The sequence below is a fragment of the Grampus griseus genome, assembly GCF_964374135.1.
Source record: "Grampus griseus genome assembly, chromosome: 10".
NCBI classification, from domain to species: domain Eukaryota; kingdom Metazoa; phylum Chordata; class Mammalia; order Artiodactyla; family Delphinidae; genus Grampus; species Grampus griseus.
In genome coordinates, this window is record NC_139004.1 from 41,824,425 (window position 1) to 41,850,667 (window position 26,243).

A 26,243-nucleotide genomic window follows, 5' to 3' on the forward strand; every position below is an offset into this window, starting at 1 on the left:
TTATGGAAAGCAAGACTGAACCAAGAACTAGAGTTCTAACTTTGGAAATTAGTCTCCTAGAGATGAGAATTGAAGTTGTGAGAGTAGATAATAACAAAAAAGAAAAGAACATGGAAGAAAAAGACAGGACGGTTGAAGATATACATGGAGTGAAAGAGGGAAAATAGTCCTACAAAGGAAACCAAAAAATTAAGTTCATTGCAGGCCGTATGATAAACAGAAGTCAAGTGCCAGGGGAAGGATAGGTCACTTATATGTGCTAATTAAAGCAAAATGGCCAAGACAAAGATTGACCATATATCCCTAAAGAGCTCTGAGGACAGGGTAGGGATCCAGATGGAATTTTGAGAGGCTGCACCGGGAACAAACATTCATAGTGATTTACCTGTAAAGAGTAAAAAGACATGGGTAACCAAGAAATTTATACACCCCCCCACCCCATAAAAACTCCTTTGATGCCTACTAGATGTAGCCATTAGTAGAACTGCAGATGCTAAGACTGTGGAGACTTCCTCCCTCCTCACCTTCCGCAAAGGCCAGCCTCAAAGGCCTGGGGAAACTTATTAACATGAAGTGATGCTCTGGTGTCTGGCAGATCCTATTCAGAACCCTGGTACAATTTGTGGTTGAGCCCTCCTCTGCCTCTCACAGACAGCAGAAGTCAAGCCTACCTTCTCACTCTCTTTTCTGAAGAATTTCCTTTGGACTTGATTCCTATGAATTACCATCTCCCTTGTGTTTCTCTTTTATAACCTTCTTCTATGCAGTTTCTCCAGGTATATTTGTGCCTGTGTGAAGACCCTGTCTTTCAAAATCCCTTCCCAGATGATTTATTAATTGTGGTATTGTAATTATTCCCCATACTACCTCATTGGTATCAGCATGAGAATTCCTGCCTATGTTATAATAATGAGCAGGTGCCAATGAGAAAGTTTTTGTCAGCCTGTAGACTTTTATATTTTCTTAAGGAAACAAAAACTGAAATGCATTCAGAACATTGTTGTCTTTGTTTCTATAATAACTTTTTCTTAAGTTTTCTTTCTCTTCATATTAGATAACCTTTTGGGGGGGGATCATTTCACAGCACTGAAGTGTTTCTTGACAGTGTCCCATCTGTCAGATTTGCACGAAAAGTAGTGGCATCTTTGCCTGCTGCTCTTCTGAGCACAGACAGAGAGATTTGTAGACAACTTTGCCAAGATGTGTGGGTGGAGATGGGAGACTGAGTCAGGAATTATTGGTATATTTTCCCAGGAAAAGAAGGAAGCAAAAGTAACAATAAGGGGGGCCAAAGAGGTGAGGTGCAATGAAGATGAGAAAAAGGAAAATACCTGCGGATTTCATGGAGAGTTTGTTTTACCCTTGGAGGACCACATCAATAGTCAACTTTCCTATGTGTTAAATCTACACACTGTAATGATTCTGGATGAATCCTTTCCTGCTTTCAAGATAGATTCCTCACAAGAGTTAAATAGAGGCTACCTTCTATGTGTATTCAATGGCTTTTTTGCTGTTTTTCATTTAGAAAAATAATTGTATTTCACCTTGACTCATTCATTTGTATATAATTTAAAAGAGGTTAGCCAAATTTGTCCTTTCTTAAGGATTCTTTTTGGTCTAGAATATGGTCTAGAATATCCCACTTGAAACAAGTGTATTTACTTATACGTTATAAAGAATATTACAATTCACTTAATGTTTAAAACTCACCTCTTAAGTGACAGGGTAAGCACTTTCAAAGTCTTTCACTGACACTTTGTGGCAAAAGGTGGAACTACAGTATTTTATTTTATTTTTTTTCTTTTTCCGGTACGCGGGCCTCTCACTGTTGTGGCCTCTCCCGTTGCGGAGCACGGGCTCCGGACGCGCAGTCTCAGCGGTCATGGCTACGGGCACAGCCGCTCCGCGGCATGTGGGATCTTCCCGGACCGGGGCACGAACCCGTGTCTCCCGCATCGGCAGGCGGACTCCCAACCACTGCACCACCAGGGAAGCCCTACAGTATTTTTTAAAGTTGTTTTCTGACATGTTTTATATGGATAATATAACAAATAACAATCAAGAAATTATCATCTTTCATATCTGTATACATACATATGTACATTAAATAAAGAACAATCAAGACATTGCATAATCATTTAAGACACTATCTAAATTACAATATCACAACCTACTACAAACAAAACTTTGATTTCACAAAGAAATAATTTAAATTATGTATTAAAAAATCATGTGTTGGCTGTCTTTTATACTGCCATTAGAACTGAGGTATATTTGAATAATTGCGTTTTCTTTCATTATTTTAGCTGTTCATGAGTTTTTTAAAAATCATAAAATGAGCAATTAAGATTGTCCCCTGGAATTTTCATTCTGTATTTAGGAATTTTGAGGAACATTATTGTTGGGTCAAAAACTTTGTTTCCCATTTTATAGCTCCTTTTTCCATGGAAAGTGTTTTTTTTTAATTGTGATAAAGTATACACAGTTTAAAATTTACCACTTTAACCATTCCTAAGTTTACAATTCATTGGCAGTAAGTACATTCACATTGTTGTACAACCATCAGCGCTATATATCTCTGTAACATTTTTCATCTTGCGAAACTAAAATTCTTTCCTCTTAAGTAATTATAGCCCATTCTCCCCTCCCCCCAGACCTTGCAACCACATTCTTCTTTCTGTCTTAAAGGATTTGGCTACTCTAAGTACTTCATATAAATGGAATTATATAATCATTGTCCTTTTGTATCTGGCTTATGTCACTTAACACCTATATCTTGTTTTAATGTTGAAAAATTAAATAAATGTGAAAATGCTTAAAATAATTTGATATATATAGTACAGATCTTTCGAGATGCTCAGTAACATGCTAATTATATACCATGCACAGACTCCTTTTGATATTATAATATCAATTATTAGTTGCCATTTTAAGACCTAAGTGTATGTTTAATAAAAGATGCAATCTCATCAACAGATTAACAGGATATCACCTTAGTTTAAATTTTTCCAAGTGCAAGGATTGATTTGAGAGAGAAATTCACTTTGTCCATATGCAGTGTGTTAGATACTAAAACAAAAGCCAGTTTATCATAACTGCAGATTGAAGTTGCAAAAGGGTTTTATTGTACCAATATTTTATTTTCCTATTTGAAAGTCAGTTTAATCTTTGGCACATCCAGTAACAGTTTACTTTTAAAGACTGTATCTCTATGTTATGTTTTAAATCCCTCTCTACATCACAGACTACAGATGCTGTCATACAGCTGGAGTCAGGTTCCGTCTGTCGGTCCTGCAGAGCAAAGATGGGAGCTATACATCATCAGATTCTTACAGATGAAGAGATGATGAACCAAATGCGGGGTGAAAGAGGAAGGACTAAATGGACTTTTATCTTCTTGGCACCTCTGTATCTCAAAAGTCTTTTTTTCAAAATATCTGTGTTCAAGGTGGCTTTTCATTCAATCTGCATCTCTGCCTTCTGGCATCACCTTTCACCCCCATGTGCACAACCATTCCTCACTTGTTCCTGATTAATGCAGGCAGACTGTTGTAAGTGCAGACTAACCACAAACTAACTTTAACATTGGTGGATCATGATCATTCAGAGAACCGATTTCAAAAATAGTACCAAGTTCATGTCTCACATCCTGCCAAGGCTCATCAGAAGGCAGTATATGGGGAATTGAGAGCCAAGAAAATAACTGGCAGGCAGCCAAGTTCTCTGTCAAATGTCAGGCCTTAAAAGGAATGAGGAAAATAAATGCTCCATTCAGCCACTGGGTTTTCCTCTTCTTTTAAAGAACCTCATGGGTAAATGTACAATACCAAAGGCACCAATATGATACAAGTGGATGAACAAATCAATGTTATGAATATTTTTTATTGCAAAGTAAGTTTTAGGCAGTGTTTGTGTTGGGAGAAAAGCTTTCGAAACCAAGAAGAGTAAGAGAAAGGAAAAGCCCATCTCAAAATGAAAAAGATCTTTTGAACCAGTAGAAGAATAAGAAAAAAAATACAAATACCCATAATAGTTCATAATAATTTTAGAATGTGATTCATGACGAGGAAAGGTACAACATGTAATATGTTTTTATTTCTTTGTTTTAATATTTTTTTCCTTTTAAAAATATTTTTTATTGGAGTATAGTTGATTTAAAATGTTGTGTTAGTTTCAGGTGTACAGCAAAGTGAATCAGTTATATATTTGTGTCTATGTGTGTATAGGTTATTACAGAATATTGAGTAGAGTTCCCTGTGCTATACAGTAGGTCTTGTTAACTATTTTATATATAGTAGTGTGTATGTGTTAATCCCAAGCTCCCAATCTATCCCTCCCTGTCACCCTTCCCTGCTGGTAACCATTAGTTCATTCTCTAAGTCTGTGAGTCTGTTTCTGTTTTTTAAAATAAGTTCATTTATATCATTTTGTATTAGATTCCATATATAAGTGATATAATATGATATTTGTCTTCGTCTGACTTACTTCACAGTATGATAATCTCTAGGTCCATCTATATTGCTGCAAATGGCATTATTTCATTCTTTTTTATGGTGTAACATGGTTTTAAAAAAGAAAGAAGTCATATTGAGTTAGGCTAATTAAGAGACATTACATGAAACCAATTTTTTTGTTTGATTGGTTTGCTTTTTTGTTTGTTTGTTTTGGGGTAGGATTTAATTAGTTGAAAAGAGGATTGAAATGGAGTGTGGCCATTTCAAAAAGGAGGAATGGCATTAGCAATCGCCTGGTGTGGAATGTTGGCTATAAAGTGAGATATCAAACTTATCCTGCAGCTCTGAGTATTTTATGGGCAGCATTGCAAGACATAGAGGGAAAGTTCAATGAGAACTGGGTGGCCACCTGAGGATTGTGTACTTAATTCCAAAGAAAAGGAGAGACTCCTATTGAAATGAAAGAGTTAATATAACTGGAGTGAATGGTATCACTGGATAAAATGGATAGGAGTAAAGAGAGGCAGGGTGCAGGACCAACTATTAGGAGGTAATTGCAACATCCTAGCTAATTATTACCACAATCTGACCAGGTATTTGCAAAAGGAATAGAAAGACAATTATAGAGGTAAGAGATATCTGAGGGATTTTAAACATAAGGTATTGGGGAGAAAAAGGAAGAATGTTATATTTCAGGGAGATATAAAGTCCAGGAAGAGAATGTAAGAAAAGATGATGAATTTAACTGCATAAATTTGATGTGCTACCAGGAGAAGGTTGTTTCCCTTATATCTTTAATATTTTGAATGGGGAAATGAATAAACTAATGGATATTTATTCAACTCAAACTGAGGAGATATGCACCTGAAGATGTGTGCTCAGTTCTGGATAGCTAGCTCAGAGATATCTGCTGGTAATCTGCAGCATTTTCACAATAAAGAGACCAGGGTCATGAAAGAGGTAATCCTGCTATTATGCAGGAAGGGTCTGCCAATGTTTAACCCAGAGAAACAAAGTCTTGGGGAGCAGACATAGTCATAATCTTTAGTATTTTGAATGTACATAATGTAGACACCATACTTAAGATATTGTAATTGGCACAGTAATATTATTTAACATAAATTCCAAATTCAAACTTCTCCAATTATTCCAATAATGTTTTTTTAGAATATTAATTTTCCCTCTCTTTTTCTCCCTAAGATTTAGAGGTAAAGAAACATCTACATGAGGGAACCAATTTCTAGCAATTGTATACATGTATGATCAAAGAAAAGTGTGACTTGGCTATTAGGAAATCTAACAAGATCTCAGGCTGTCTTAATAGAGAAATATTAATGAAAGCAGTCACCCTGTTCTTTTCTGTCCTGGTTAGACCACAGCTGGAAACATGTGTGCAGTTGCAGATAGCTCATTTAGAGCCATCAATGATTATCTGGAGTGTGCTCAGAATAAAGCGATCAGGGTGATGTGAGATATGAAACCCTGCATTGCACATGAGGGTTCTGGAGATATTTAGCCTCGGTAAGCAGAGGCTTGGGGAATAGCTGTGGACTTTAAATATCTCAATGGCTACTGTTATAGATTGAGCTAGAAGAACAGAGCATCAAGCCACAGAGAATTTTTCTTAAGCCTTAAAATTTAGTGAAATTTGCCCTGCTGATTTGAAAACTTGCTTTAGACTGGTGACCCGCTTTTTCTTCCAATTTCTCTATTTTAGAATGGGAATATCACCCTATCCTTACCCCAACATGACATTTTGGAAGTAGATAACTTGTTTTCTAGGTTTCACTGGTTCATAGATGAAGAGGAGTTTTGCCCTGGGAAGACCCATACCCCAAATCTCACCCATTCTTGACTTAAATAATATGTAGGTGAGATTTGGGATTTAGAGTTGATGCTGAAATGGGTTAAGAATTTGGGGACCGTTGAGATGGAGTGAATTGTATTTTGCATGTGGGAAGAACACAAATTTTTAGGGGTCACAGGACAGACTATTATGAGTTGAATTGTGTCTCTCCCAAAATATGTGAAAGTGCTAATCCTCTGAATATCAGAATGTGACCTTATTTGGAAATAAGGTCATTGCAGATATGATTAGTTGAGTTAAAATGAGTCATACTGGAGTAGAGTGGGCCACTAATCTAATATGACTGGTGTCCTTATAAGAAGATGCCATGTGAATACAGAGAGGCAGGAGAACACCTTGTTATGATGGAGAGAGAGACTGAAGATACAGAGCTGTACCCTAGGGAAGGCCACGATAGCCAGCAAACCACCAGAAGCTATGAGAGAGGTAAGGAAGAATTTCTCTACAGGTTTCAGAGGCAGCTTGGCCCTCCTGACACATTGATTTTGGACTTCTGGTCTCCAGAACTGTGGGACAATAAGTTTATGTTGCTTTAAAACACCCAACCTATGGTACTCTGTTAAAGCAGCCCTGGGAAACTAATACAGGTACAATGCAGAAAAAAATAGATAAGGTTTATTCCTTGGGTTCCAGGAAAGAATAAAGAACCCATGAATGGAACTGAAAGGGAAACAGATATCAACTCAACATGAACAAGAACTTGCTGGTAGGTAAAGTCAACACAAAACGTAGTTGAGGGCTTAAGCAAATCATAAATTCCCTACTATTAAAAATATGCAAGTAGAATGAATCAGGAATACTGCAGAGTTGATTTATGCATCAAGTTAGACTGAATGATCTCCAATTCCAGAATTTTATGAATGTATGTTAAAGTCCTGCCAAAGAAAGGCTGGCAGCTGCCTTCTACCTTCTGCTTCAATGATAGATGCTGGTATATAATAGAATGGCATGCAGAGTTTATAAGATTAAATCTAAGCTCGGCATTTACTAGCTATTCATCCTTAGGTAGGTTCCATAACCTCCCGAGCCTCAGTTTTCCACATGTTAGACAGGGATATTAACAATAATCATTTCATAGTGTTATTATGAAGATTAATAATTTAAATTGCTTAGAACAAGATATGGCACATAGTAAATACTATAGAAGCGTTGGTTGAGAATCTACTTGTTCTCACATTGCTTAGACATCATGCATTAACACTGTCCTCCCAGCATTGCCGTTCCTCACCTCCAAAATAGGGAGAATTGGGAGTCAAACTAGAATGGATTGCACTTTTTAAGTCTTGTTTTCTTTTCTAGATCCCAAATTGCACCATTTGGACCATTTATTGACCAAGGATCAGAAGTGTGATGTTTTTTGTCAATTTTCTCATAACAAGCCGTGATAATGTGTTAGTCGACTGCTAAGATGGGTTTGTGTGTGTGTGTGTGTGTGTGTGTGTGTGTGTGTGTGTGTGTGTGTGAGCATTTCAAGCGTTTCTGAGAAATAAAAGTTTCAGCAGCAGAATTTTCAGATAATAAAGACTATGATTTACCTTAATAAAGCTCACTTGAGTTTTTGGTACTTGTGTGCTGGAGTTAAAGGAAGATGTGAAGTTTTCACAATTAAATCCTCAGAAATTCAGGTATTTCATTAAATTGGCATCTGTTGGTGACTGAGGGTAATTTCAGCTTCAGAAGCTAGTAAAAGCATTTTTCAGCATATGAAAGTCATAATAAACTGGTGCATAATTGTCAAAAAGGAATCCTCACTCAGTGACTTAAATTTAACAAATGTGCTTTTATTTCTTCACTGCATAAGGTTACTAATCACTGCATCATTTGGGTGCATAAGCGACAGCTTTGACAGGGTAATGATACCCAGGTAAATTCACAGTTCCTTTCAGTGAAGCAAACCCATCAATAGATGTGGGTAACAGTGCTTACACCTATATAGTTCTGGAACCAGTGATTATGTAACCTTTGAATATCTCAGAGGGCAGACAGAGCATCAAAGAACTATGTATTCTTTCCATAAAGAGAAGCTGAATGAGATAGCTCAACTTTTACACAGGGGGATACACTGAAGGAAAGGGAGGAAGGCTTGGCCGAGAAAGTGTGTTTCATCTGAGCTGATGTTAAGAGGCCATCAAGAGTAATAGAAAGGAGAGAGATTGAGTTTCTAGAATTTATATGTGCTTTTTTATATAACTCCTTCATTTTCACAAAAGAAGGTAGCCAGTGTGGTGGAAAGACCAGCTCTTCACTTGGTGTATAAGCCCAGTTGTAACTGTGGTTCTGTGTTTTATGAGCCATTTGTCCTCAACAAGTTCCTGTGTCTCACTGACGTCATAATATATAAAACATTGGTAATGATAAATTCCCTTGGGATTGTCATTGAGGTTAAACGATCTAAGGATATGAACCATCCACTTCAGTATATGGCAATAGTAAGGACTTTTTTCGTTGACTTTGTCTTTAAGGCTCTTCATCTCTTAAATGTCCCAAAGGCAGAGTTTGGGAGCAGGTAGGGGTCAATGTCATGGATGAGGCAAACGTTGCAGTTCATTGAAAACTGGCGAACTCCTAATTCATCTCAACTCAGTAAATATTTCTTGAGTATTTGCTGACCACCGAAGGAGTAGAACGATAAATCAAAGATTGCTCTTTAACTCCTGGAAAATGAAATTCAAAATCAAGTAAAAATAAACACAGCCTTATGATCCATTGAAAAATGTCTTGCAAGGTAAACGAACTGATTTTTAAGCATATATTCAGCATTCACACATATTGACCATTTTGGTGAAAACACAGGACAGCCTTAAATTATCTCCCTTGGCAATATTTATTTGTGGATTTGCAGGGGTACCAATTAGCTTGATGCTGTTCCCTCATCAATAGCTATTTTCTTTGTTTAGTCACTGTCTTAGTCTGTCTAGCCTGCTGTAACTGAGTACCATGAACTGAGTGGCTAATAAAAAACAGAAGTTTTTTTCCTCACAGTTCTGGAGCCTGAGGAGTCCAAGATCATGACTGTGGCAGATTCAGTGGTCAGAGTCCATTTCCTGGTTCATAAACAGCAGCTTTTTTGCTGTATCCTCACATGGTGGAAGGGGCAAAAGATCTCTCTGGAGTTCCTTTTATAAGGATCTAATGCCCTTCATGAGGGCTCTACCCTCATGACCAAATCATTTACCAAAGACTCACCTCCTAATACCATCACATTGTGGGGGAGGATCTTTCTATTTTATTGAGGTATAATTGATTTACAATGTTGTGTTAATTACCTCAATACAACAAAGTGATTAAGTTATACATATATATACATTCTCTTTTTATATTCTTTTCCGTTATGGTTTATTACAGGATATTAAATATAGTTCCCTGTGCTATACAGTAGGATCTTGTTGTTTATACATTCTATATATAATACTTTGCATCTGCTAACCCCAAACTCCCAGTCTATTCCTTCCCATGTCACCCACTTTGGCAACCACAAGTCTGTTCCTATGTCTATGAGCCTGTTTCTGTTTTGTAGATAGGTTCATTTGTGTCATATTTTAGATTTCACATATAACTGATATCATTTGGTATTTGTCTTTCTCTTTCTGACTTACTTCACTTAATATGATAATCTCTAGTTGCATCCATGTTGTTGGAAATGGCATTATTTCAGTATTTTTTATGGCTGAGTAATATTCCATTGTATATATGTACCACATCTTCTTTGAGGGGGGCGCAGTCAGGATCTTAACATATGAATTTCTGGGGAGCACAGACATTCAGTTCATAACAGTTACTATTCCTTTTTCTTTCCAAATTAGTTTGTGTGGCCGTGTGGAAGAACCACCACATGAGGACGGTGACCAATTACTTCATCGTCAACCTTTCTCTGGCTGACGTGCTCGTGACCATCACCTGCCTTCCAGCCACTTTAGTAGTGGACATCACTGAGACCTGGTTCTTTGGACAATCCCTCTGTAAAGTGATTCCTTATTTACAGGTAATTATTTTTCACACTTTTGGGGTTCAAACACAGAAACTACTGAAAAAGTATAGTCATTTTCAATTATATTCATGGCCCTTTGGTAAATTACCTAGTGAGCTAAGAGAGAAATATACTTGCTTAAGGAACTGGTAAACTTAAGGAAAGTAATACCAGGTAAACAAGGTAAGTTCTGGGTAAAAACAAAGTGTCAGAATTCTCAAGTCATCAATAAATGCTGCACAAACCTTTTACCTATTTGGTCTCTAATTTTCTGATTATAAAATAAGGAACTTGACCAAATTAATGATTCAGCCTTTCCCAGTCCAAGTAATTGAGGACTATCTGTTTTTATAAGTTGTCTCATTTACTACTGAGAAATCAAAAGCTATATGATCAAAGCAGTACAGGGAACAGGTTATAGTGCAGGTTTTGAATTAAACTACCAGGAATCTGGTAGAGAATCTTTGCAATCTCTATTCTGCCGTTCACCTATTGTATGCTATTGAGCCAAATATGTAAGCTCTTTGAGATTCACTTATTTTAAAAGATTAATAATTTTAATTATAACTATCTCTTATGGTGGTTGGATTAGCTTACTTAGATAATTTATATGAACCACTTGGCATAGGGATTGCTCTCTGGAAGACAATGACCTTATAAAAACATAGTACGTTCTCAGTAAACATCAGTCATGGTCATCAGAATTAGATGTTTTATTTTTCAGTTCTGAAAACAGCTTTCCTATAACTAGTTTCTCTACAAGAAATTAAGAACAAACACTTCCAGAGAATAATTTTCTGATTGATATTCTGATAGCTCTAAAATCTTTAAACATTTTCCCAAGCTGGTGTCCAGAGCCACAGTTCTAAAAGACATGGATTTTCTTTAGCAATTGGACAGTGAGTGAAATGGTGGCCACTCCCTACTGGTTCCCTTGACCACCCTCCACCTCCGGATATTTATTCCATCCAGGGTTCCAGTTGGTTTCATAAGATTTGGAGGAAATGACAATATGCTCCCAATAATGACAAGTTGGGGAAGTTAGAACAACTGAATTTAGATACAGACCTTACGCTCTTCAGAAAATGGACTCAAAATGGATCATAGACCTAAATGTAAAATGCAAAACTATGAAACTCCCAGAAGATACCATAGAAGAAAATCTAGATGACCTTTGGTGTTTTGATGACTTTTTATATATAACACCAAAAGCCTGATGATTGAAATAAATCACTGATAAGCTGAATTCATTAAAATTGAAAACGGCTGCTTTGCAAAAGTCAATGTAAAGAGAATACAAAGACAAGGCACAGACTGGGAGAAAATATTTGCAAAAGACATGATGATAAGGAACTTTTATCTAAAATATACAGAGAGTTGTTAAAGTTCAACAGTATGGAAGCAAACAACCCAATTAAAATATGGGCCAAAGACCTTAACAGACACCTCACCAAAGAAGATATACAAGTAGCAAAGAAACATAGGAAAATATGTCCCTCATCACATATCATAAGCGAAATGCAAATTAAAATAATGAGATATCACTGCACACCTATTAGAATGGCCAAACTATGGAACACTGATAATACCAAAAGCTGGCAAGGATGTGGAGCAACAGGAATGCTCATTCATTGCTAGTAGGAATGCTGCAAAATGTTACAGCCACTTTGGAAGACTGATTTTTTTTTTTACAAATTTAAACATAGTCCCAACATATGATCCAGCAATTGCATTCCTGAAAATTTACATCCACACAACAACTTGCATGCAAATGTTTACAGCAGCTTTATCTATCATTACTAAAACTTGGAAGTAACCAAGATGTCCTTCAGTAGATGAATGGGTAAATAAACTGGGGTACAACCCGATAATAGAATATTATTCAGTGATTAAAAGAAATGAGTCATCAAGCAATAAAAAGACATGGAGGTGGCTTCCCTGGTGGCGCAGTGGTTGAGAGTCTGCCTGCTGATGCAAGGGACATGGGTTCGTGCCCCGGTCCGGGAAGATCCCACATGCCGTGGAGCGACTGGGCCCGTGAGCCATGGCCGTTGAGCCTGCTCATCTGGAGCCTGTGCTCCGCAACGGGAGAGGCCACAACAGTGAGAGGCCCACATACCGCAAAAAAAAAAGACATGGAGGAACATTAAATACTTATTACTAAGTGAAAGAAGCCAATCTGAGAAGGCTATGTACTGCATAATTCCAATAACATGACGTTAGGAAAAAAGACAAAACTATGGAGATAGTAAAAAATATGAGTGGTTGTCAGTGGTTGGAAGGGATGAACAGGCAGAGCACAGAGGATTTTTAATGCAGTATAACGTAGGATATTATAATGTTGGATACATGTCCTTATACATTTGTCCAAATGTACAACATCAAGAGTGTACTGATTATGGTGTGCCAATGTAAGTTCACCAATTATATCAAATGTACCACTATGGTGGGGGATGTTGATCATGCGGGAGGCTATGTGGGAACAGGGGGTATAGGGAAATCTTTGTACCTTCTCCTCAGTTTTGCTGTGGTCTTAAAAGTACTCCAAAAGTGAAGTCTTGGAAAAAACAAAAGATGAGAGAGACCACAAATAGCTCATTATTAGAAATTATATAAATTAGGCTTTTGGATCTGAAATGTTACAAAGAGACCTTTACCTCAATAGTTCTACAATGACTCATTATAAAAAGAAATAATACATTTTTAGGCCAGACCTCACTGATAGACTACTAAGTGGGAAATGTCATGAAAGTTATAAGCCTCATTGCAAGCATTAAGTTTAACTGCAAGGCTAGTTTTGTCAGTCATCTGAAAATCATGAGTGGGTTACAAAAATAAACTATAGCAAAAATTTTTGAGAGAAAGAGTACATTGAGCAACAGGGAAAAATATCACCATAGAAAAAAATCACTAAGCAATGGGTCTTATGATTACGTGGAAACACTGGGAAAATCATAAATAGCAGAGAATTCTAATATGTCACCATTTCTGTGGTGCTTCCAGAAAGTTTTTTAAATTTCTCTTGGTTCCAGTAACCACCCAGGGGGAAATTTGGGGGATCTTTTTAAGTTTTAAGATGGCTTAAGTTGCCCAGAATCTTTTATTGGCTGAGTTGTTCTCTCTGCAAACCAGAAGTTTCCCTGATGGAGAGTGGGGTGATGGAGAGGGATGCATCACCCTGTAATAGGTGCAGCCCTGCTCTAATGCACAGCAATACCTTCTTATAGACTAGGTATTCCAGATTCTCTTACGTGGATGCAAGGACATATTGAAAGCAATGTGCAACCATGAATGAGGCAGGGCATGGGTCTCTCCTAATGTTCATTATGACAGTATTCTTTCCAGCAGCACAACTTAACAAGTCTTACAGTTGAAAGAACATCTTCATCTCTTGATAGCTTCTATCTGCTTCTCTATAAAGTGTCCAGTTTAGTCAACTTGACTAAACAACAGAGGATCAACAGTTGATCCTCTTCACCATAGATCAAGGACAAAACTATTAATAACCATAAGATCTGACCCATTCATTACCTCATTCAACATTACTTCTTGATGGAAAGTTGAAAATGCACAAAAATATTGAGGCACTGGTATAACTCACATCTCCAAATTCTCTCAATATTTATTGTCCATTTTCCATAGAATTTTCCCAAGTAGAAGGAATAGGGCCAATGTGCAATAAGCCAATCATCTGAGTAGTTTTTTTTTCCCTTAATGGTGATGTTCTGAAACCAATGGTCCCTCATATGATACTTATGTCCTACTGAGTATTTAAAAACATATACAAAACACCCAGCCAAATTTTAAGGTTATTTGGTTGCATTTAAGATTCTTTGGACATTTACTAATTTCCTATTATTTATATGTTCTTTTTCTTCTAAATACAATTCAATGCAATCTTTAGATTTATGAGTGGTATGCTGTAAGACTTCAGCAAACTCTCATCAATCTTAAAAATCTTACAAATATAATAAAACTTAGCTAACTAATTAAAATATCCCTTTTATATCTTTAATCACTCCATAGGTCTACTACCAGTAACATTTATTGGGCTATTTGCTGAATAATTATCATGAATTTCTAGAAAAAATGTAAAATATTTCACTTTTCTTCTCACACATACAGGAGCAGTTGACTGCTTTTTCAGAATGACATTTTTTTGTAACTGCAGAAGAGGTTCTGCACAGGAAATGCCAGGAAAAGTAGAACCAAAGCCAACTGAGTTTTGGGTGTCGGGTGATGGGACAGGCTCCCTCACTCTCAGTCACACGTCTCCACCTTCCAATCCATTAATGCCTGTCATCCAAACTTGTGATTTGGCAAAATTTCCATTTCTACTTGTCATGGATCTCTGAGTCCCTTTTGTCACATTTATATGCTAGCGTGAAACTGAGTCCTCTACCAAAGAAAGCTTCCCATGTTGCCCTGAACACAGGGTACTCATAGGATGGGTGCAAGATAAAGCACCGACAGCAAAAGAAAGTTCACATCATCTCACTTCACTCACAATGTTCATGGTTCACACTACATTCATTTCTCAAATGATTTATTATCAAATTGACTTGAGCTAATATTAAAATCTCAATGAAAAAGGCACCTTTAAGTGCACTCCTACAAGTGAAAAGCAACAACAAAACTCTCATTTATAATCACTTATGATAAGGTGCAATTATATATCCCCTTCAAGAAAATCATGTAAATTGGATGCTAATTGTATACTAGAGTATATTATACACCAGCAAATGTAGCACTCAAACAGTAACTATCAAATCACTGATGGTCAATGGTCCATGCAATGGATTCTACTGCTAGATTAACCGAACCAGCATGTTCTCGCATGAGAAGGCACTGCACCTTGGCTTACTGTTGACACTGGACAGCCATCTCTCAAGTGCACTGTTTTGAATTGATTATTACTATCTAACAGTAGAGGGAACTAATAGAAATGACTTCAGAATTTGAACCACACTACTTCTATCCCATTCACCCATGTTGATTAGAATTCATGAAAAATAAAACACTAGGTCTTGATAAGCATTTTACATTTCTAATTGGTAGAGAGCATAAATATAGCCCTGGCTCAGCAACTATGAAATGGCAACTGTGCAGAGCTAGAAGACCACTGTCTTTTTCCCAGGTTGGCAAGGGTATGGAAGGACCCTGGGTGCTTGACACGTTCTCAGGGAAGAAATGGAAGTTGGAGGAGAAGAGGACAATTGAGAAAGAGGTGTGAATGCTCTCTGAGGCAGCACCAAGGAATTGCCAGGTGCCATCAACCAAGCCTTCTCTAGTAGAGTTCATCCCTTTAGGATTACACCTAAAACGAAATTAGCCTCCAAGAATTTAGCATAGTTTACACCTTTATTTGTAATTTCTATGACTGCACTTCACCGAAAAGCAGTCTGTTCCTATTAAAAGCTAGAACTCCAAGCTCAGGAATAGAAGAGAATACTAATAGTATAATGACCATCATCGTGTCATAATCATAATAAGGAATAACAAACACTTGCACAGCATTTATATACCAGCCCTGGACTAGGTGTTTCCCATCTCAACTGACGGTTCCTACAATTCCATGGACAGCTACGATTATCAGGCATTCTCACACAGATGAGAAAACTGAGGCATAGAGAGGTTAAGTGACTTACCCAAGATCATGCATTTGGCAAGTGCAGTGGGGTACATACCCAGGAAACCTGGTAGTGGAATTGACTCCAACCACACTCTGCTGCCTTTTCCAAAGAGAATCAAAAGAATCAGAGTTGGCAAGCATCTCATCCCATCATTTTACTCATTTAATAGAAAAATAAATGAACAAACAATAACCCATCCACATTTTACCTACAGCTCTTAAGTAGGGGACCCATATTGTGCAGCTAGCTGGGAGGAGATGAGAATGGATATGTGGTCCTAATCCTTAACCCAGAGCCTTTCCTGCTGGGCTGGATCAGCCCTTAGATCCTTCTCTCTCATCTGTACCTACAGTCAGTGCATCGACAAGGAAGGTCCTGATGTAAGAAGGAGAGAGACCTGCTCATTCACATTTTATGGGATCAGTACAACTAGGACAGAAAAATATAGAAAGATGACTGTGCCATATATATTACCTTAGATTGAGGTTTATGACTATTCCTTAATTCAAAAAAATATTTATTAAGCACGTCAAGCACTGTGTCAGGTACTGTTTTGTGAACACAACAGTCCCTCCTGCCATTGGTCTTTGTTCCAATAGAGAAGATAAACAGTAAATTAATGAATTAAAGAAAATAATTGTACTGTAAATGTTGAGAAGAAAATAAATAGAAATCTGTAAAAGATATATCAGAAAAGAGCAAGAAGCTTGTTTTTAAAGAGAGAGTTTTGAGATAATTGATTTTGTCAGAACCAATGGTCCAATCATCCAGTATAGAATACACTAAATATAATTACATAAACTGATCATGTGGGGATAAGCATGCTTGACATATTTCTTTACTATTTTCTTAAAGTTCCAAGTTAAAGTATTGTTTGTGGTGCTATTATATAGAAATCTGGATTGGGTGAACCTATTTGAATTTTAGAGGCAGGTTGCTTATTCCAGCAATGAGCAAACTATGGTAAGGAGATTCATATAAAGAATTATTTTTTATCGTGACTCATGCCTTTCTTTGGGTGTAACATGTTGGAAATGAACTAATGTACAAATAACCTTGATTATTTAAAAATAGGAAATGAGATACCTATAATTCAAAAATACTAATTAAATGCAATTTCAACCAGATTCTTGTATGATAATTTAAACAAAATACATGTCATTGTATTATTCTCTATAAGTGACAGAGAACTTTCCATTTCAGACTAAACATATATATTTTACTATTTTTTCATTCCAAGATAAGATTTCCCCTATCAATAGAAAAATTTCAAGACAAAATCATGATTGTCATTATTTAAAGAATGCCATATTATAGATTAAAACATTTAGCATAAAAAAAGATTGCAAGGCTTGTATAGTACATTTTTATGTTTAACGGAAAGAAGGTATTCTTTTCCCTGATACATTTCTAATATTATTTTTTTGGCAGAGTTTTTTCTTTTTTTAATAGAAAGCACTTGTGTGAAATGTTTTTTGACAACTTTGAATCTTGTTATCTGTGTGCCTATGTTTCTGACAGGGTAAAAGTACTGAGAGTGGTCCATGTAACACCCGGTGCTTCCCTTGTACTACCTTCTTTTCCTCTCTAGACCGTGTCAGTGTCTGTGTCTGTCCTCACACTGAGCTGCATTGCCTTGGATCGGTGGTATGCGATCTGTCACCCTTTGATGTTTAAGAGCACAGCCAAGCGGGCCCGGAACAGCATCGTCATCATCTGGATCGTGTCCTGCATCATAATGATCCCTCAGGCCATCGTCATGGAGTGCAGCACCATGCTCCCTGGCTTAGCCAATAAAACCACTCTCTTTACAGTCTGTGATGAGCACTGGGGCGGTAAGTCCATTGTGGCCCTTGCATTTATATGACAGCTGCAAATTGAAAATCTAATTTGCATAGCCCTTGTAAAGCTGGCCTCGTGTATTTTATTGGCATTTGTTAATATCGTTTATTTTATAACATGGTAGAACATAGTATTGTCTCAGGTGTCAGGTTCCCTAATGGGCTTCAAATACAACTGGATTTTTCATTTTAAAACCATGTCTAGCCTGGGAACATGGATGTCTTGCCCGTGGACCTATGCTGTTCTCTGAGTCAGATTAGCTACACACGTTTTCTCTATTCATAATATAGTAAACTGATACATTTTATCACTAGCATAATTATTTTCTGACTTAAGAATTACACTAATTATGAAATTATGAATCTTTTTTGGTTTCCCATCTGATATGTTCAGTGGTTAAATTTAAACAATCAAGTTAGGAGGCCTTATGCTCCTTTGGTTCAAAACTCTCAGCAACAGTCTTTGAGGTTTTCCTGTAATAGTGGAAACACCTTTATCAATGCCTAGTGGTGGCACAAATCTGGACACAGCAAAGGATGAAAGAAAATAAAATAATCCTGCATTTCAACACTAGTTACAAAATTATCACACGGAATTTAAAGGAAACAATCTGTTCTCTTCTGGGTAAATATATTACAATGGCTCATATTTAAACTGTAAACATTAGGAAAGCATTTGTTTACTGGAAAGATGTATCAACAGAGGCAGTGCACGCCAAGGATTGTTCATGGACCTGGTATTTTCAAGCATATGAATCTCTGAATTCATGTTAATTCCTACCTTGATTCTTTTATTGGAACACTGAAAAGAGGAAAATCAGGAACTGAAAAATTAGGCATATGTTTCCATTGCAGCAAGATAAAACTCAAAAGACACTGAGATTATTCCATATGTTATCCAAAGACCTATAATAATTAAAATTTCAAAATTTGCTTTATCTATTACTGTAAATATTAAATACTCCTTTTAAAAATTGAGATTTATCCTTTCTTTCAATTGCAATTCTTTTGCTGTATTTCTTTCTGTATCTTCTTCAGTTTTTCCCAAGTTTCCCCATTAACAATGAAGACAAAACCAAAATGAGTAGAAAGTTCCAGAATGATAGAAATATTTCTTAAGTGTCTTCGGTCCCATTTATTTAATGTTCAAACAACATCTTGAGTACTTAGGATATGCCAGAAATTGTGCCAGCCTGAAGAGAAATAGACTCTGCCCAAGGGAACCCGTTGTATATAATGAGGCTGAAATGCAAATAAATAAAGGTTTATAGTGTGATTAGTATTTTAATATACTTATATACAAAGTGCTAGGAGCACAAGTGAGAGGACAGACTCAGTCCTGGCCATGTGAACAAAAGTTTATAAGGACCTGCTAACATTTCAGCAAAGCATTAAAGATGAGCAGGGAGGAAGCTCAAGGGACAGTTCATTTGCTCAGGGTTTGAACTCTGTTCTCTCAGAATGAACTTGTTTTGCCTTTTGATTTGACTATGCCTTAATGTTTAAGTATCTCACTTATTTTCAGTTTAAGAAAGACTTTAAAAATGTGGAGATTCACTAGCATGAGTGTGATTCTCTTTCAATGTACAATTTAATAATTTGACCAATTAAATGATGATAATCTACCAAAAAAAAAAAATGAGCAGGGCTTTTCCAGACAAGGAAGAGGGAAAAGGGTGTCCTAGGAAGCAGGAAAACTCACACAATGGGCACCATTCCTTGAAGAAGAAAGGAAGAGAGTCCAAACTTGTAGCTTCTGGAATGCAGTCTAAAGAACTGTGTTTGGGAAAAGGTGGGCTGGGAGCCAAATATGACATATCTCTTATTATTATCTAATTCCTATGCAATGAGTTATATTTGGAAAAGAGCCTAAAGATCTCTTGATCAGAATGCTTAGTTAATCATGATGAAACTGAACCATAAATTAAATTATTTGCTCAATATTATGAAGCACATTTAAATATAAGTGTTACCAAACCCGGGTTTGGCTGCTCGTCACTCAGAAGTCAATACTCAAGAGGCAAGTGTCAGTAGAAAGGAAAGGTGTGTTAATCAGAAAAGCTGGCAATCTGGGGAGAAGGTGGACTCATGTCCTGAGACCACCTCCAAAGATTCTGCTCAGTCCTGACAGTTTTTGAAGGGAAAAAAGGGGGAAGAATCTCAGTGTATCATCTAGGCAGGAGTTTGGATTCTGCATCATTCTCCATTGAGTGTAGGCTGGCTGACTCTCTCTTCTTTATCTTGCCCATGTGGGCTGCCTGCAGGATTGCTAAGGGGGCTGTTGGGGGTAGAGAGCTAGTCATTCTTTAACTATTTAATTCTTCATTCTTACTTCTTTTAATCTAGGTAAAGAATCCACAGGTTAGACAAGGCACCGTGTGTGTTCAGGAGAGCATAAGTCAGGAGTTAGTTTCAATTGCCTAGTGATCTCATTCCTATAATTAGATTCTTTTAAGGTTAGAGGGGAACAGAAATGGGCAAACAGGAAAGGTGCAAAAGAGCTGCTTTCAGAAGCTTCCAACTCACAAGCTGGGATTCTTTAAGTTTACGGAGATGGTAATTAGATTAAAATTCCCACCTATTATTCAATATGTGTCAGTAGTATTTTCTCTAAAGTATTTGGGTAATTAATTTCATTTATAAGTCTGTGGACTGATTTTATAAACTTGTCCTTTTTTTAGTGTTGCCCTGAATGATCAAGTTGCATTAACTCCCATGAGCAAAAGGATTGCAGAACTAGGGAATCCTGTTAGTCATCATGATTAAGTAAATAGCTGCATCATTTTCTAATTAACTTTGAGCAACAGATATAAATATATAAAAGGCATCCCAACCTCTCACATTTTATTACTTAACTATAGAAGGGATATTTTCCTTAAAAAAAAGAAGTTATTGTCAAATACCTAAAAATCTAAACTCAGTCTTCAGAAGTCATTTAGGAAAGCTATTTGAAAGTGATTTTATATTAGCATAAAATTACTTAAAATGATTTTAAAAGCTAAGTGATGCTGAATTGAGTTGATCATCCACAAAATCAAGCAATAAAATCTGTGACATTAGTTTTTCGTATATTAAATGAAATTATCAATAACTTCATGTTCTTAAGAAGAATATGAAAAATTAAAAGCAGGTTCTTATTATTCTGCTCATTAGACATTTAGTTTATTTTAATGATTTTTACATTAGCATAAGCTTTGTTAATATAAGTTATTTATAAATCTAGGTTTAACTTAAAATTTTAAAGCTTGGACATATATGTGATAGTCACAACTTAAAATCACCATAGACAATTATATTTTACAGGGTTAGCTCTCTAAAGTTCAAACCTTTTGAAAGTCCATTTAGTCCCATTTTTAAAAAATTTGTTGTGAAATATCTTTTATTTGCTATTAACTCATAAACTGATTTCTTATCTTTATCCTAAGTTAAATCAATGATTTGGTTATAAAAGTAAACAGAGATATCATTATGGTCCTACAACCAATATTACAATGTGGAAAGAGTCAGTAAACTATGTGGTCACTTGATTCATATCTATCAAATAACTTTTGGGAAAGTCTTGCAAATGCTGTCTCGCTCATGGTGCAAAATAACTGAGAACTCCATCTTACTGGAAATAAGACCACAAATATGTAATATTTTATGGATACATTACTTCTGCAACTCATTATGTTGATCATTGCCTATGGCTTGTTCAAAAAAAGACCACAAACTATTCAGTTCTTGGCAGACACACTTGACACTCAAAAACAAATAAAATGTGTTAATATTTATTTTAATGATGTTTAAATTATGTTTTTGTGTATGCTTACTGTTTGCATCAATCACATCCATTCACACTTCTGAAAGTTTAAAATTCTTCCAGAATTATAACCATACATTCTTGATTGCTTGGTTTGTAAATGCATAGTTTCACAGGATAGATCCTATTGGAAGAAATTAACTGTCTTTTCCCACTCAATCCAAGATATGTTTTACTAGTAATTCATCCAACTTTTAATGAGCATGTACTGTTTGTCAAACATTGTTTTGGATGCCAGGGATTTATAATCTCCCTCCTCTTGGATTGTACTGCCAAATTATTCTTTGGTGGTCTGAAAAATAATAATAATAGTGGAGCCCTTCCTTATATTCAAGCTAATTATGGTATCTGGCCTATTATGAGATTTGGAAAGTATATACATATGTGTGTTTATTAATAGGAACATTTATTGAAAACACTTATTAGGGAGAAGATAATAAAATATATTACAGATTCAGATAAACTTTTATGGATACATGAACTTGGAAAAGACTCTCCAAATTGAATATTTGGAAAATTATATTTAACTTAATTTTCCATTGAATCCTTGAGAGGTGTAACATGAAGGAGAAAATGTTTGTCATTTTTAGGTAATTATATTAACATGTTCACTCAACAATGGACCTTAACTCACCTAAGAGAAGTTAAGCTTTATCTATCTAATACCTGACATTTTTCTTTAATCTCTGATTTCAAAGACTAAAGAAAGATCCATATTTACTCCTTATTTGTTGGTTTGATATACATACAATAATGTATGCAGATTATGCCTATTCATCCGTTGAGTAGAGACACGAAATTTTAACGGTTGTCAATCTTTAAAATGCTGTTTTCTAATTTAGGGAATGCTTAAGTGAACAAATTTCATGTAGCTACTGTCTAGACATATGTCTTAAAATATATTAAATATATTGCTTATCAAGTGTAGAGAAACTTCAAAGATAGTTTCAACACATATAATTTAAACTTTCAATGGCATTTCTGGGTTTTCAATTAGCTTAGACTCTAAGCATGAAATGAGGAATCTAAGACGATCATGTTTCCCCAATTATCTATAATAATCTCTTTATTAAAACAATCTATCTTAGCCTGCAAGTGTAATTTTGCTTGATCAATTTTTCTCTATGTTGGTGTTCATTATCATAATATGCATTTACCAGCCAATTACATATTTTTCTAACTATTTATAAATATACTGGTTGCAGAATGAGCTTTCTTTCCCGTCTAAAACTCCAGACTGTTATCACAGCGATGGTATCCATCTCTGCAGTTTAAAAATAAATGACCTACCAAATCTACCTTTCTCCACTCACTCAATTTAATTGTCTGATGCAGACATCAGGGATTCACAGGTATGTAAGCTTTAAAGGTATATTTTTTTTGTGGGAAGCTTATACGACATTTTCTTCAAAACAAATAGAAGTTCAAAGCCACTCAGGTGCCTGGGAAGTGCCGAGGTCACTCTCCAGCTCCTTTGAAATTGGCTCTGCAAATGCTGCATGGCACTTTGAATGCTGCGGCACTTCAAAGGGAAAGACTGTTTGCTATTCCTCCAGTCAGGCTGCTCAGATTCTATCACTTTTTATGTAACTGGCTTGTTTTGCAGGACAAACTTGAAAGGAAGTTAGAAACTGAAGCTGATGAGCTAGATGTGAGCCACCTGGGCCCCAGAGAAGCTAAAAATGACACATCAAATTGGTCTTTTAGACCTCCTGGTAGCACACACACCCTGCTGTGTGCTCTAAAGATTGTAGTGGAGAAAAACATCTGTCTGAGAAAGAAGACAGTTTTAGGAGTAAAAATAAGAAGAATATTAAACTCTAGAAGACAAGACTATGAAATCAATACTGTGGAGGATATGTTGACTTACTAGAACATATACAAAATTCCTCTCTAAGTAAGTTGTGCATGTGTGTTAATGCATGTACTTTTAATAAAAATGAGATTTTTAGGGTTCTTTAAACTTAGATGTCAAACCAATATGGGTATTTTCTTTTTTTGATATCCATCTTACTTATCAGGGATAAGCACATATAGGATTGTAGTGATTGCTTATTTATCATTAATTCTATGTGCACAGGTAATACGTATCACATATTGATATGAGGATATGTTGATATGTTGAAAATATATTCAGTAAGAATTCAATGAATGTTCAATAATTGTTATCAGTCATTATGGTCATCATCATAATCATTATTGGTTAATCCTCAGTATAAATTGCTCTTACCATGTTTGACCACATAACCGAGTCTTCATGCTTCTACATATTTTCTGAAGTAACGAAAATAATAAAATCCATGAAAGTGATAGCATCATCCTTCCATAATAGTGTAGAACAAATCCCATTGCCAATATCAAAGTCAAAATAAGTTATGTAATTTTTAGAATTTTAAAAAAAACCTTTGTTTTATTAGCATTTAGTTAGAATTGTATCAAATTATTGGCATTTAATGTCTATGGTATCCATTTAGGATATATTGTTTCTTGTTTTACATTTAAGTAAAAGTAGCTTGATCAGTGTGATATATTCAAATACTAGTTAAAGGGAAATATCCCTTAAAGTGTTTTAAAAGTCAGTAATGGATATATTTTAGAAAAATTAAAAATTAATATTAAGCCACAGTGCCAATTGATTGACTCCTTATAAATGCCCTAATCTGTGATATGTATTACCTGTGCACATAGAATTAATGACAAATAAGCAATCACTACAATCCTATATGTGCTTATGCCTGATAAGTAAGATGGATATCAAAAAAAAGAAAATACCCATATTGGTTTGAAATCTAATTTTAAAGAACCCTAAAAATCTCATTTTTATTAAAAGTACATGCATTAACACACGTGCACAACTTACTTAAAGAGGAATTTTGTATATGTCCTAGTAGGCCAATAAAAATAATCATTATCAAATGTTTGCTGTTTTAGTTTTCAAAAAACTTTCTGAATTCATATTTGGAGATACAACTGGGAATATTTTCTCATCTCTCAAGAGAGAAATGAAGAGGAATCAACTTAGTTTACTGTCTTTTTCCATTTTAACAAAAACATTAGCAATTAAGTTTTGATTGAGTAATGTCCCTCCTTGCAAATCCAAGTATTGGACAATCCAAATTAATTTTTATTGATTAAACAGATGTAATTAAGAGAAAAAAAGGCTTTTTGATAAATGAATACTTGACTGGAAAGACTGTAGTAACACAAATTAAGAAATGGCTAATTGTTCTTCCTCTCTGAGTAGATTACATGACATTAAGACTTTGCATTTAGTACTTAAATGTAAGTAGTTAATATTATAAATCATTTTTCCCTTTTGTGTATATAACATAACAGTAAAATCATATAGAAGGTAATTTTGAAGGCAAAACATTGACAGATGTACTTTTAAAAAGTCTATGAATTATAATATTTTATTATTTTAACTTTCATTCCAGGTGAAATTTACCCCAAGATGTATCACATCTGTTTCTTTCTGGTGACCTACATGGCACCACTGTGTCTTATGGTGTTGGCCTATCTGCAAATATTTCGTAAACTCTGGTGCCGACAGGTAAGTAATTTCAAATAACTTTCTTGTGTTTTCCTTAGGATGTCCTTAAAAACAAAATTTAAGAGTGAATTGAACCAATATAATATGCTTAGCAAAGGATTGTGTGTTCTTCTAAAATAATGAGGCCTTAGTCATGAACATATGTCTAGGCATTTTTTAGGGTGATATTTAGGGAATGTTATTTATGAACTGCCTTAATGACTAAATTTTAAACCTCTGTGATTAATCGACTTGATTTTTGTCTAGGAATAATATTGTAAATTTTACTTTTTATGAGAAATAAATAAAAATTCCTTTAAAGTTTCCTGAGACTGTAAGTAAAGATGTATGTAATACATTTTTGATGAGATGTATGTAATACATTTTTATTATAGGGTTAAATCTCCAACTTCAAAGATCTTATTTTTTTTTCAGAACAGTAGAAGAGTCAAGCAGAATTGAGAATTTTAAAAATTGTTTATGCTAATTTGTACTGAAATGTTAGATAATTTTGCTATGTATTCATTCACTCATTTATTAACTCAGTGAATGTATTCATTCACTCAGTTATTCATTCATCAAATATTTATATTACTTTTGCATGCATGTCTGATAAAAAGCTAAATGTTCTAGTCTGTGTCATTGGTGAATTCATAGTCTAGAGGAAGGAAACAGTTCCAGGGCAAAAATCACCTTAAAAAATATAAGCAAAGGGGATCAGAGAAAAGCTTAGTGGAGGTGGATCTAATTCAGACCAGGAGACATTTAAGCTGAATCATGATGACTCTAAGGAAATCGACGAACATGTAAAGGTACAGACAAAGAATATAACTCAGCTTCTTGTACTTGTAAATTGTATCTTAAAATGCCACATTTCTCAGAAATGTATCTCTTTTTTCCTAAATTTATTGCCAGTATTTTGAGCTTATCAGGCTTGTGGAAAGCCACACACTTAGTCTGTTTGTTCTGACATATTTTATCCAACTGAAAGAATTTACTGGGCCACTTTACTCATTTAAAGGATTTCATAAACGTTTTATTTGGTTTTTGTCTGAGGATGAGTCTTAATCTGGGTCTTCTTCAACCCTTGTTATTCAAAGCGATTTTCAAGATCATCTTTTACTTCTTGTATATGAGCAGTCAACCC

At 35.5% G+C, this 26,243-nt stretch overlaps 1 protein-coding gene across 1 annotated transcript in view; it reads left to right on the forward strand.

The window, feature by feature from the left end:
• The window catches only part of HCRTR2 (hypocretin receptor 2), a gene marked incomplete at both ends in the record, with an annotated part of 118,847 nt that overhangs the window by 78,771 nt on the left and 13,833 nt on the right, over positions 1-26,243 (forward strand). The window contains 3 exons of the mRNA XM_082663498.1: positions 10,125-10,303; positions 17,513-17,756; positions 25,002-25,117. Of these exons, the coding sequence (XP_082519624.1) occupies positions 10,125-10,303; positions 17,513-17,756; positions 25,002-25,117 (539 nt within the window). The remainder of the gene's footprint in view (positions 1-10,124; positions 10,304-17,512; positions 17,757-25,001; positions 25,118-26,243) is intronic.